This window comes from Oxyura jamaicensis, chromosome 2 (genome assembly GCF_011077185.1).
Source record: "Oxyura jamaicensis isolate SHBP4307 breed ruddy duck chromosome 2, BPBGC_Ojam_1.0, whole genome shotgun sequence".
Classification (NCBI taxonomy): domain Eukaryota; kingdom Metazoa; phylum Chordata; class Aves; order Anseriformes; family Anatidae; genus Oxyura; species Oxyura jamaicensis.
The window spans coordinates 30,182,916-30,196,459 of record NC_048894.1 but is presented as its reverse complement, the minus strand read 5'-3'; the positions used below and the strand labels follow the sequence as shown (position 1 = coordinate 30,196,459).

The 13,544-nt window shown below is 34.7% G+C and overlaps 1 protein-coding gene across 17 annotated transcripts in view; it reads left to right on the top strand.

The window, feature by feature from the left end:
* DGKB (diacylglycerol kinase beta) overlaps positions 1 to 13,544 on the top strand; it is a 377,456-nt gene that overhangs the window by 37,878 nt on the left and 326,034 nt on the right. For 16 of the 17 annotated variants that reach the window (XM_035317633.1, XM_035317628.1, XM_035317627.1 and 13 more), the window contains one exon: positions 9,428 to 9,680. In XM_035317633.1, coding sequence (XP_035173524.1) covers positions 9,611 to 9,680 — 70 coding nt within the window. In that variant the 5' untranslated portion in view covers positions 9,428 to 9,610. Of the gene's footprint in view, positions 1 to 7,006; positions 7,030 to 9,427; positions 9,681 to 13,544 lie in introns of those variants that run through there. The other variant, XM_035317631.1, reaches the window with a different exon arrangement.

Below are 13,544 nucleotides of genomic sequence, written 5' to 3'. Positions count from 1 at the left end.
TTGTGTGTTTGTTCTGGTGTCCTTATATAAATAATCCCCTTTGATATCTAGTTATTCATCAGTTACCGTATTCTAATAGGTAAGCCTTTCTAATGTAAAGCTTAACAATGTTGTCAGAATGGACTAATTTCCTCCCCCTTTCCCCTCATGTGTCTTTATTATTTCAAATGTGAAACAGAAGGAAGTGTGTCAAGCTTGTGTATCTTTTGCTTTTTAAAATTACGGGGAAAAAGAATTTCAGATAAGCTAAAACTGAGGAGAATTAATTGCAACATTTAAAGAGAGAAAGCTATTAGGGAGAACTCTGAAGAAAAACATCCTGGAAAAAGACAACAGAAAGGCAGAGCCTTTTTTCCAGAGAATAAATGTATATATATATAAAATACAAGAGTAATATATTAGACAAGAAAGACAAGAAACATTCTCAAGGGAAAGAGGATCAATTCTTCCCCCCTCTCCCCCCAGACCCCCCTTAAGATGTGTAAAATACAAGGAGACACAAATTAACAAAGTAAGACTTTATATTGAACACCATGGGAAAAGAATACAAACTTAGGTCTCATGAAAGTGCAATTATATACCATTATTAATTAAAAGTACAATTAAATACTGATTAATTATTTATTTTTAGGTATTTAGAAGACTCTATGGGACAGTTGTCCTTTGTTAGCTTCATCCGTGCCCCTGGTGGCAGTGTGGACATGCCCTCAGGTCAAGTGCTAGGAACACGCAAGTGACAATGCTCACAGAGCCTTCTCAAACTTGTAATTTAATGCCTACTTGGAGTTAAATTTGAATGTCAGAAACTGAGAGGATGAACAGGGAATAGCAGTTTGAGATGCTGCTGCCATCACATAGTTTACTTTGGCTGTGGATACACATTCCTGCAGGCAAGGGCTCATCCCAATTTCAAAATCCATTTTGGTAGCATTGCTATAAAAGAGTTCAGTGACAGTAAGCTAATTGAATAAATATGAAATCCTTTGTAGTTGTCTGGAAGGCTCCACACTATCCCAGTGGACAATGACATAGCGTCGGCTATTCATATCCCTGGACTGCAATAACTTCTGCATGGAGCTCTCCCTGCAGGGGGAGGGAGAAAAATACCTAAAAAAAAAAAAAAAAAAAAAAAAAAAAAAATGGGCAAGCTAAAAAACAATGTGGCATGCCTTTCTGCTACAAAATCCATTAACCTGCCTGCTAACCTGTTCTCTATTATTTGCACAGATTTCCTGTTGAAGATTAAATCAGGTTCATATATTCACATATTATTTAGAAGCTACTCAAGTACCCTGTTCCCAGCCTATTTTAAAAGTGCATAAAACTTTGGAATGAGGACAGCAGTTAACAAATCTTTTCCTTGAGCGCAGTGGAACAGTTGTGTCACAAGACTAAAGTGCATCTCTTCAAAGGCTTATTTCTGAGCATGAAGTAGGAATTTCTGCCCCAGGAAATTAAGGATCGTCAGAAATCTTTCCCAGTTGTAACTTTTCAGCCTTGCCTTCCTCTAGTGTAACCACCCCTAGAGCACCTAAATATGAAGAGATTAATTAAACCAAACAATTATACACATAATAACTGTAGCTGATTACCAACAGAAGTTAATTGTTATGCTGAATTTACAGTTCATCCCATGAGAGGGAATAGAAAGAAAAGAGGAACAACATATGACAGATATTAGCCAAAGAGCTGAACACTCTGGTAACGTGGGATCAGATACTTGTGCCAGTTGTGGGCAGATTAATACAGGATTCCCACCAAAGGGTGCACTTCTGAAGCTGATTTTCATAGAAAAGGTGGCAAAAGCACAGACTGGAATGAAGCAGTTGCCGCTAAGATTTTTGCTTTAATATGTTTATTTGAAACAGTGGAGTTTTTGGTGGAGAAACTAAATAGTAGCGCATGACGTGGAAAGATTTGTAACTTATTCTCTTGACTGAGTGGTTTATCCAGCGGAGCCAAATGTGCTGTATGACTGAGAACTTCCTACATAACATAGTTACTGGTCGAATCCTGGGCTTTTCTTGTCCTCCTTTGCTTCATTTATTAAAGAATATGCCTTAGTCATTTAAGTCATATGCCTTAGTGATTTCGCTCTTTTAAGAGTCATTAGAATTTCATGTAAAAATGGCATACTTTTAAAACTGGTTTATAAACAATTATCTATAAATGAAGAATGTAATATATTTTTTTCTAAAATTGTGATGGACAACATTATAACATTGGTAACAGCTCAATGACTCTCATTTAAATAAGATTTTTGAATTATATACTGTTTCCTTCATAAGTATAAAAGAATTCCAGTCTGAAAAAATATATATATATATATATTTTCAAAAACAAAGTTTATTCATTATGTAGTTGAATTATATATTTAAGAAAGGCTTTAGAAACCTACAGTACATCAACACGTAAACATTCTGGCATTTTCTTGTCCTAGTTTACTGCTTTGATTTCATTTATTTCAATATTTCTTTTAGTGAAGAAAACATTGAGAAAAACAGGTATAGTTCTTTTGTTGTGGTAGATGCTTAGTGTAGCAACTTGGAAACAGCAAGCCTAAAATAAGTTGGAAATATTTGAGATCCATCTGAAATTGCTTGTAAAGCAGTCCTGGCACACAAAGCTAAGGTACGCAGAGACCAAAGTGAAAAAAATGTAAATAAAAATCTACGTCTATATTTAAAATGTAAATAAATATATAAAGTGATACCATTGTCTTGCATTCTGATCAATTTACACTGGTATACAGTTCTTGTTGCTAGTATTTCTCACTGTCACAGAAACTAGTGTTAGTGAAATGTTTTATTAGGTATTTAAGTATTCTGCTTATCATATCACATTTTTTTTTGTCGTTTTTTATTTTTTTTTTCCTAGTGCTGCATGTATTCCCAGTGTTTGCTGATATATTCCATATAAATAATTTGAGGAAGAGAATTCCAATAATTGCTTCTCTCAGGAATACTGCCCACGTATAGGTATATTCAAATTTAAATGGATAGTTTCCATATCCCGAACTAGTACACCTGGGGATAAAGTAGTCAGGAAAATATGCATGCTTTGAATTTTGTTCAAGTCACTCCTTTAAAGAGAGATCTTTTCAGTCTGGCAAACAAATTTTCACTGATTTCAGTATATCACTATTCAGAGTTGATATTTCTGAATTATAATTTACACCAGTAAGTGTCCTTTCCTAAATTGAGAAAGAATGTCTATTACTAAAATGACTTTACATATGCTAAATACTATAGAAAAATGAGAGGGTATTATATAAAACATGCAGGTTCAGTTTATACAGGAAAATATAGTTGTGTTTTTCTATGGGATCTCTCTCTCTCTCTCTCTCTTTTTTTTTTTTTTTTTTTTTTTTTGCATTCATACAGTTGATCCAGCAGCAGTTAGAAACAATCATAGTATTTCTGTATTTGAGAGTAATTAAATCAGAATGATGATTTATAAATATTTTTGACTGTATTTTTTTCCTCCCCAGACTATTCAGGATAAACTTTCAACTACATGAGAGACTTTGTTTTCTACAAAGAATAAAATTAATTGCAATAATATTTTCACAAATTGGCTTGTGTATCCATAAATAATGCCAGAATTTTCAAGGAATTAGAGATATTTGGTTTTTGGTTTGTTTTGGTTTTCTTGTTTTGTTTAATAGTTTATCTCTGACAATTGCAGCCTTCGTGCAGAGTATATTGTGGTGTTCAATAGAGAGTGTGGCCATTCAGTGTCCAAGAAATATTATGTACTTAGATCCCAACAGCTTAATTAATAAAGCAGAAATAGTGCATAATAATCTCTTACTTAAACATCTATATGATATTAGTATATATGACCACAAGAGAATGTATTTTACACATGAAGGTGGAGTTTGTCTCTGCAAGTGTTCTTCGAAAGAGTACTTTTCCATTGTTTGCTAGGCCTACAAATGACACTGAATGTTCAGAGGAAAGATGATTTGGTCCTGTCTGTAAAAAGAACATGCCTGCTTTCTCTACCTGTTTCAGGGATTGATGGAGAATAGTTTTGTGACATGGTATCTGACATGTGAAATTTTTCCTTTGCAAAATCCACATCACCCACACTGAAATCACAGGATCCAGCTAACCATGGTGAAGGTATAGGACCCAACAGAAGGAAATGCCAAGTACATTCTGTATAGAAAGTCCCTGAAAAGCATAATTGCTTCAACCTCCAGAGCAATTAAGGTAGAAAACATTCTGTGTTGTTTATTCCTGTTTTTCAGTCAAAAATCAGTAATCAGTCACGTTGTGAAGAACTATAGTTTCCCTGGAAGGAAACTTGTCTCCTTAGGGTTCATGTTCTCCCTCCTCCTCCTCTCCAACCTCTGCGCCCTTCTTTCCTACTAAAAACATAAACGCATTGAAACAAGGTTTTCATGACAGGCTAAATGAATTAGTCATTTAACAGTTCTATTTCCCACATGGTGGGAGGGATGTTCTGAATCAGTAATCTAAAGGAAAGTGGGAAAAAATGACTTGAAGTTCTGACTCTCATATACAATAGAAGATTCTGATTTAAAATCCATCATTTTGTCACTTGCATCCCTTCTTGGCATCAACCTTATCCTGTCCCCACTTTATGGAGTAATTGGAAATTACTGTTAAAGTTCCATGGGATATATACATCTCTACAGGGCTGTCAGGAAGTTAAAAATGTAATTCCAAAGGCCAGTTTCTTGGCTGTTTCAGGTTTCTGTTACAATTAATAAAGAAAAACTCCTTAAGGTATGTGTTAAGAAGAGTTTTATGCTTTCAGTCACGGTAGTGAGGATGGACCCCAGAAGAAGCATTCCTCCGTTTCAGGAGGGAGTTGAGTTGGTTAAGAAGCTGGACATATTTGTAATCATAGAATCATAAAGGTTGGAAAAGACCTTCATAACGTCCAGACATCAGTCTGACCTACTGACCTCTAAAGCATGTCCCTTAGTGTCACATCCACATGTCTCACCTCCAGGATTCCACCAATTCCCTGAACAGCCCATTCCAATGCTTGGCTACCCTCTTAGTGAAGAAATTTTTCCTAATGTCCAATCTAAACCTCACCTGGCACAATGTACCTGGCACAATGTGAAGCCATTTCCTGATGTCCTATCACTTGTAACCTGAGAAAAGAGACTTTCACCCTCCTTGCTACAACCTCGTTTCAAGTAGTTATACAGAGCCATGAGGTCTCTCCTCAACCTTTTTCTCCAGACTAAGCTCCAGTTCCCTCAGTCACTCCTCATTAGTCTTGTTTTCCAGTCCCTTTACCAGCTCTGTTGCTCTTCTCTGCATGTGCTCAAGCAATTCAATATCCTTCTAGTAGTGAGAGGCCCAAAACTGAACATGGTATTTCAGGTGTAGTCTCACCAGGGCCACATACTAGGGAACAATCACTTCCCTTGTCCTGCTGGTCACACTATTTCTGATGCAGGCCAGGATGACACTGGCGTTCTGGGCTATCTGGGCACATTCCTGGCTCACGTTCAGCCAGCTGGCAAGCAGCACCCCCAGATCCTTTTCTTCCAAGTAACTTTCCAGCCACTCTTACCTAAGCCTATGCCACAGTGTCAGGTTGGTACAACCTAATTGCCTTGTTGAATGTCATGCCTCTTTGAACAGGCCACAATCATCCTCTGGAAATGATGTTTAAAGCTGAACCCAATATTACTGATTTGTTTCTTTAGAACTGAGAGTAATAGTTTTTCCCTGAACTTTCTAGAAACTCTATTTCCTTGCAGCAAGGACTTTATGAGCTGTGATGAGATGATGAGAGTGCTGAGTCTGGCATATAGGGTATATGCCCTTATCTATTATCTTTTCCTCCATTTTATATTCCTGTCTCTTCTCTGCTCCTCAGGCTGGTTTCTTCAGAGCAGCAGAGAATTTCAAGGGCATTGTGAATTCCTGTAAATCTGTGTTAGCATTATTGTCTGAATGCTGAGTAATCTGATTTGTAGAATTTTTAACAAAGCTTTGTTTCCTAGTTTGGTTACATGAAGTGGTAGGGATCTTGACAGGAAAACTCTATAATACCAAAAATCCAGAAAGAAAAACAAGTTTTTAAAACGGAGACTGGAATAATAACAATAATAATCTTAGTCACAGTAGACAGGTGGAGGTTTTTAAATATAATTATTTATGTGATAAAATGAATGATTCATTAATATATCCTGATTTCTCTTAATTGTGAGGTCTTCTTTGTGTCAGATTGATAGGGCTGTGAATTGTACCTAGGCAGATACTAACAAAATGTTTGCACAAATCCATGTTTCCTGGAATAGGTTAAACTCTTGGAGAATCAGTAGAAGAGTTCCCTACCTGCCATTCTGTATGTTTTAACTGTATACTATAGTGTGTTATTTGCAGTAATTTATCTTTTTCTTTTTTTCTTCTATCTTTTTCTTTGTATTATGTATTATCCCTGTAACTGCTTTCTTCTTTATGCACTTGTGTATAGTTTTCTCACTGCATGACTTTCCTCAAGTACTGAGAGAAAGCACTAAAATAATGTGCAAAAGTAGGCATTTAAATTAAGCTCTGCTGAAAAAGATGCTGTAAACCAATATTGTAAAGAAGTTAAGAAATTTTTGTAAGATATGAGTGATCTTGATCTTTGCAAATGAGACATATATAATGTAAATATGCATCGATAAGCTCTTAGCCTTGGCATCTATGTAATGTACATGATTTCTTACAGCTATATTGTTGTCATCTATATAGAATATGGACACTATAAAAGGTTTAAGTACAAAAAAAAATAAAATAAAAAAAAATGCAACAAACTACCTCTCCTTATTTAGGACTCTCCTACTGCAGAACTTAATAGTTCCCTAAAAAGGGAAGCCTCTATGAAATTTCTTTTCCCTGGATTTTCTCCATTATGTTTCTGCATATTCCTGCATCACTGAGGTGATGTACAGAACCTGGCAGCAGCCCAAAGACCAATTAGTCATCCTCATTGACTTTCTACCTCCAAATTAGTTACACTAGATCCCCCACATCTTCTCTTTTTAAGGTAGGAATTGTATTTGAGGAGTTTACCAGAATAACAATGTAGCCTTAAATTCTTATTGTCTTCCATGAAAACTTTGTTGGCTTTGTGTCTACAAATTCCATTTTCTTTCCTGTGGACTGCCATGTCCATAACAAATTTTCCATTGCTCTCCCATCTCATTCAGGTCTTGCCTTTTCTTGCAGTGCTGTTCACAGGGTGAGTCTGGATGTCAGGAAAAGGAGAAAGAATGTCTTGTTTCAGAGTAGATGATTTTGATCTGAAGTTGGAGAAGGGGAAGTCAATGAGAAAGTTTTCATTTTCACTGTCCATGTAGTGTGGATGTAACAATCCCTACAGATAGAGTTCAGCTAAAGATATTGCATGTGAACAGACTGATCAGTTTAGAGCCCACAGCAGGTATTACCTTGCCAATCATAGCAATTGTAATGGTAGGCTTCCTATCACAAATATTCATATTCAATAATTGAGATGATCTCTAACAGTATAGCATTCAGCAGTGTTAGCTTTTACAAGTAATGAAGCTAGTGTAGTTTCTAATTCAAAAAAAAAAATTATACTGTATGAAATCATGGTATAAAAATTTGAGTCTATTAAATCAACTATGCAAATATAAAACCATTTTCAGTGAAACCTAATTAGTTGTCAAGAATATGAAAAAATATTTGAAGAAATAAAACTGTCTTCAATACAATCTAATCAACTTTCAGAAATGAAACGTCTCTAATTTGATTAAAATGCCTCTATTGACCATCATTATTTTCTCTTGTTATAAATAAGAGGACTGAGGCTCTCCAGACAGAATGATAGCTTTTTGATTGAATGTTACTTTCAGCTTTTGTAGTTAGTCCCCTTTTTCTGGCACTAACAGTGATTCACTGATGTTTAAAGGTTGATGAGCCTCGTTCTTGGCCAACATTATCCATATTAATATTGCTTTTTCCATCTCAGTCTCCATGCTCTTATTAGCTTTTGCTATTTGTTCAACCAGCTCCTAAATCTTACCTTTTTTAACTTATGTTTTATTCTAACTTGAGGAAGTGGAGAGCGTAAGAATGTCTTCTGATTCAAATTAAAAAAAAAAAAAAGGGGGGGGGAAGGGGGGGGGGGGGGAGCAGCTGTCAAATGGGCTGTTGCACACCTGTTACTGTATTTGGATGATGCTACTTTCTATTAAAAAGGGTGCATATACATTCACCAAGAAGGGCCTAAACGATTAAAGTATACTTAGGGACTAAGGTGTCTTCCTGAATTTCTTTGTCCAGGAGTGATACTCATATATATGAGACAGGGAGAAAAATAAATAAATAAATGTTGTCTATAATTGGGTTAATGAGTTATATATATAGATATATGTATGTATTCTTCTGTTCCTAGCCACTCTGCTTTTTATTTTTATTTGTTCCCTATCTCTTCAAACTGAGATAAGATACCTTTTTTTCCTCCTCTCCCAGCTGCCAACATTTTCCTCTTAAACTTTTTCTTTTATTATGTCAGTCTCTTCAGGACTGAATTTTTCCTCTTTGTAATCTGACCCTTTCCTCTTTGTAATCTGACCCTTGTAAGTAACACCATTGCTAGGCATATAAAGAGATTCCACTTACAGTCTAAAATTAGTTTTCTAGTCTAAACTTGTCATCTAGGCAACCTCTGCAATCAATAGAGAAAGATAAATACTGCAAGAAGGTAATTCATCACATCTTAAGATTATGTTGAAACTGGAGGGATTAATTGCTGTCTGGGCTGCCTGTCTCTTTCTGCTGATTAAAGAGAGAGCCCTAGATGACAACCTCAGATGAGATACCTGATTTCCAGATGGCTAAAATTAGATGAAAGGTATCCTACCTGTTGCGCAAGGAGCGGTGTTGATAATGCATTGCCTTTGTAAGGTCTGCTTACAGAGGTAAAAATTATGTAAAACTTGAACAAAATGGTACCCACAATTTGTTCTTTTTGTCTGAACCATTGCAACCATGCTAATTATATTTGATTTTTTCAATAGTGTCTTCAGCAATGTTGTGACATATTCTTAAAATCAACCCCCTACTATTTTGTTAGAACAGTTAATATTTAAATAGCTCTCATGAATTTCTCACAAAATTGCTAAATATAATTAATTTCATTTTCACATGGGGAGACTGAAGCTCTGGAGCATTTTTAACAAGGCCACACTATGCAACAGCATAATTGGATACAAATCATGGTATTCATGATCAATGCTGCACATAAGCAATTGGAAATATGGAAATAAAATTTATTATAAAACTAGTTATAGACATTGTAAAACTAATTATAGACAATTTTTGAGCTAAACCAGGTATGAGAAAATACTTATCAGCTACAATTATTCTAGTAGTAGAACTGGTATTTAAACATCTAATGTTTGACCTTCTTTTAACAGTGCTGTAACTCACCGCTGAACCAACAAATTGGGAACAGCTCATAGCATCAGAAACTTTAGACTAATGCCACCTATCAAGTCCTCAAGCACTGTGAACTGAAACTACACATCTTTATGGAGTTTGTATCAACTTGGTCAAAAGGAATGCTTTTCTGATTTTTAACGAGGACCATTACTGCCATTATGATGAGCCAGGAGAAGTGGGTTAACCTTAGTCCTGGAGAATTCTCCCAGCTTCAAAAATATGCAGAATGTAAGTACTTTCTAAAGTATGTCATTTTACCTCTACTTAAAAATTAAGGATATTTGTAACTGTAGAACAGAATATTGAAATGGAGTCATTAGATAGTTAACATGTTACAGTATTATTCTATTATTAATATTACTCACTGCTAAATAAGAGATTAAATTATCATTCATGTCTATGGCTTTTTTTCATCCAGAAGATCTCTTCTTCAGGGGAGAAGAAAAAACAGACAAACAAACAAAACCAGTCAGTGTCAGTGACTTTTTTCTTCTTTACTGAACAGTTATTATCCAATGTGGTACCACTTAGTTTGATTATGACTATGTATTTGGAGAGTATATTTCTACAACTTTGCCTTCTTAAATTCACCATAACAATTTGTAGGAAACTAGAGTCAGGTTTAAGAGGAAAGCTTCTTCAGTCTTGGAGGAAACATGGAAATTCCAGTAGAAACAAATCTAGATGTTCAACATGAAGATGTTTCTAATATTGTAGTAAATGTGAAGTTGGTTATGTCCTGTGCAAGACCGGGAAATAACAATCTGCCTAAGCTGAAGATACTGTTCTTTAGTTATTACATAGGGAAAACATCCATTAAGTTTCCTGAATAAATAACTCAGAATTATATGCTTAGGGGACTAGATACTAAACATGAGAAGTCAGATTTAGGTGGCAGTTTGTAAACCCTGATAGGAACTGAACAAGTTCAAGAACATTTCAGAAGTTTTCTTGTATCATAAACAAGATAAAATCTCTTGATTTATGAATGCTGTTGATTAATTACCAAAGGAAACATTTCATTACAAAGTATAAATGATATAAAGTAAATGAAGACCACTGATTTCTTTTCTGTGCCTATGACACCACAGCATCTAATGAATTGTATGTCAGTGTAGTAATCTAATAAAATAATGATAAAATGATTGTTAGAGTTAACTTTATTCACATTCCAGTGGAATTTACTATTGGGATTCATAATACATTATGATATCAAGTTGAATTATGAATTATACTTCATATAATACAATGTCATTCAACAACTACAACAAATGGTCAGGTAGGAATATTTATATGATGCTTTCTGGAACAGGAGTATATGAATCTCACTGTTTTCTACTATTGTATTGTATAATTTAAAGTATTCTATTTATTAATAAATCATGTTTCCTCCCCATGCCACCTTCTTGTCTCAAAGTATAAGTTTTATTTACTCCACATATTGCTTTAAATATTAGTGATATTACCAAGGAAGGAGCTATTTCATTTCTCCTTTAACAGTTATTAAGTTTAATAGTTTAAAGACATTGCTACCTCTTCAGTAGTTAATCAGTTAGAATCTCTTCCTTAGGTATCTGGTATGAGTCTGAGAAATGAATGGTTAGACTTCTCTAATGCTTCTTTTATTTGTATGTAACATACAGAAATATTAAAGAAAGGGAACCAAAATGAAATTATACAGAATTTAAAAAGGACACATAGAAAATTTATATTGATGTTCCATTGGGTTCAGAAAGCATTGCATCAGAAAATTGTGTACTTGATGTTGATATGAAGAACCTTGCTTCTTTTAAAATACATGATCAAATGGATAGTAAACATAGTATAACAGTTTTAATGAAAATATTTCCTTCTGTAAATATTTTCTTTTTCCTATGAAAAGGTTTTATTTATTTATTTTTTTTTTCTAATACTAATTTTTTATAATTCTAATACAGAGAGATATAACAGTTATGGTGTTGGATTACCCCCCCCCACACACATTCCTATAATTTAAACCTTCAATGCAAAAGTATTTGTCATCTTCATTATTGCATTATTGGGCCGGGGAAAAACAGATTGTTAATATATTTATTTTCCTTCCAGTTTCCTTTCCTCCAACACTTCTTGCACACATAATAATTCAGAGTCTTTGCTTTGATAGCTCCTGATATCAGGATAATGTGTTTGGTAAAATTGTTTGGATTTGTTTGTGTGTATATATAAAAGAAATACATGATGTCCTTGAACTGTGCTGTTTCTCACTTCCTCTAGTTGTCTGGAACAGAAGGGTGTTTGTTGTATGTAAATGTGAGTCCTCTTTGTATAAACAGTTAAATTTCAGAGGCAATAAAAAAAATGTTACTGGTATATAAGGTACATAATTTCAAGGTACATAATTTCAAGGGAATATAAACCAGATATGGGCCATATTTTGAACCTGTGATCTGTCTAATTTAATTTTGCTAAATGACTGAATAACAGTATTTTTAAATGTATGTTTAAGACTTTAAAATACCATTTTGTTTATTAAAAAAAATGGATCCAGCATTTTCAAATTTGTTATATATCTAACATGCAGAGATATGAAATATTGTGATAGTAGATGCCTTTATTCACTACTGTATTGTAATTATGTGGAGCTTTATGAAGTTTGAATATATAATTGCTTTGAAATTCCATTGTATTTGTTGAACAAGACAAAATAGTGAAACAAAAACCCTAGCAGAATTGGTTTGGCTAAAGTTGCCAGTGAATCTCCTTTTGTGATACAGGCCTGTAGATCACAGCACCTTGGTACACTTCTGTATCAACAGTACCACTCGACCATCATGCTTCTCTGCGTTTGTACTTCCAGTCATAAATGATGAAACAAAATTTTGCAGGAATCAATGGCAATTCACATTTTAGCGTGAAGTTTAGCAATTTCATGATTTATTTAAGATTAAAAGGAATGAGAAAACTTGATGAAATTTCTGGTTTATGAAATAAGATACCCTGTAGCTCCTGGAGACTCTTGTTGGAAGGCGAGATGATAACACTGTAGGATGGTTAGACTTTTTGGCATATGCCTAAAAAAAAAAAAAAAAAAAAAAAAAAAAAAAAGTGTTGGTAATGATCCTGCAGACTTGCCTCATGCTGGAGAGCGGTTTTGTTCACTCTACAGGTACCTGAAAGGAGGCTGTAGCGAGGTGGCGGTTGGTCTATTCTCCCACATGCCTGGTGACAGGATGAGGGGGAATGGGCTAAAATTGCACCAGGGGAGGTTTAGGCTGGATATTAGGAAGAAATTCTTTACTGAATGGGTTGTTAGTCACTGGAATAGGCTGCCCAGGGAAGTGGTTGAGTCACCATCCATGGAGGTCTTTAAAAGACATTTAGATGTAGAGCTTAGGGATATGGTTTAGTGGCAGATTTGTTAGTGTTAGGTCAAAGGTTGGACTCGGTGATCTTGGAGGTCTCTTCCAACCTAGACTATTCTGTGATTCTGTGATTCTGTGATTTATTTATTTTTTTTTTGAAGGACACTGGAATACAGTCGGGAAAGTACAGCAGAGTGTTTCATTTTCCACTCATCTGCTGTTACTTGGGATTGTTATTTGCTCTGCCATTTATTCAGTTTGATATGTAGGCCTTGCTTCCTAAATCTTATCTGAATTGTAAGGATAGTCACTTTGGAATTTTTTAACACATGCACTTTCTTACATTTACAAAATATAATATTAATATTCCCTATTTAAGTTTGAATCGCGCCTAAAGTGAATACTGGAACAGATACTGTAGTTTCTCAAAACCTGTCTACCTTGAATATCAGAGACTTTGGATCATACTCTTCATGGCAGACAGTCACATCTACTTAATGAGGACATTGGAATCAGAATTACTTACATTCAGCAAATTGAAATATGTAAAGAATTGCTTTTTTAAGTTCGTTATACAAATATACATTTTTTTTTGTTTTTCATTTTTAACCTCTGAGTCAATTTTTGCAGGTATTTAATAGTAGGACATGCATCATGAGACTGAAAGAAAGCACTACTGGTAGTTCACTCAGTAAGACCTCCAAAAAGTATTTCTTCTGATATCTATATTAGTGCACACATATTTTGGTGT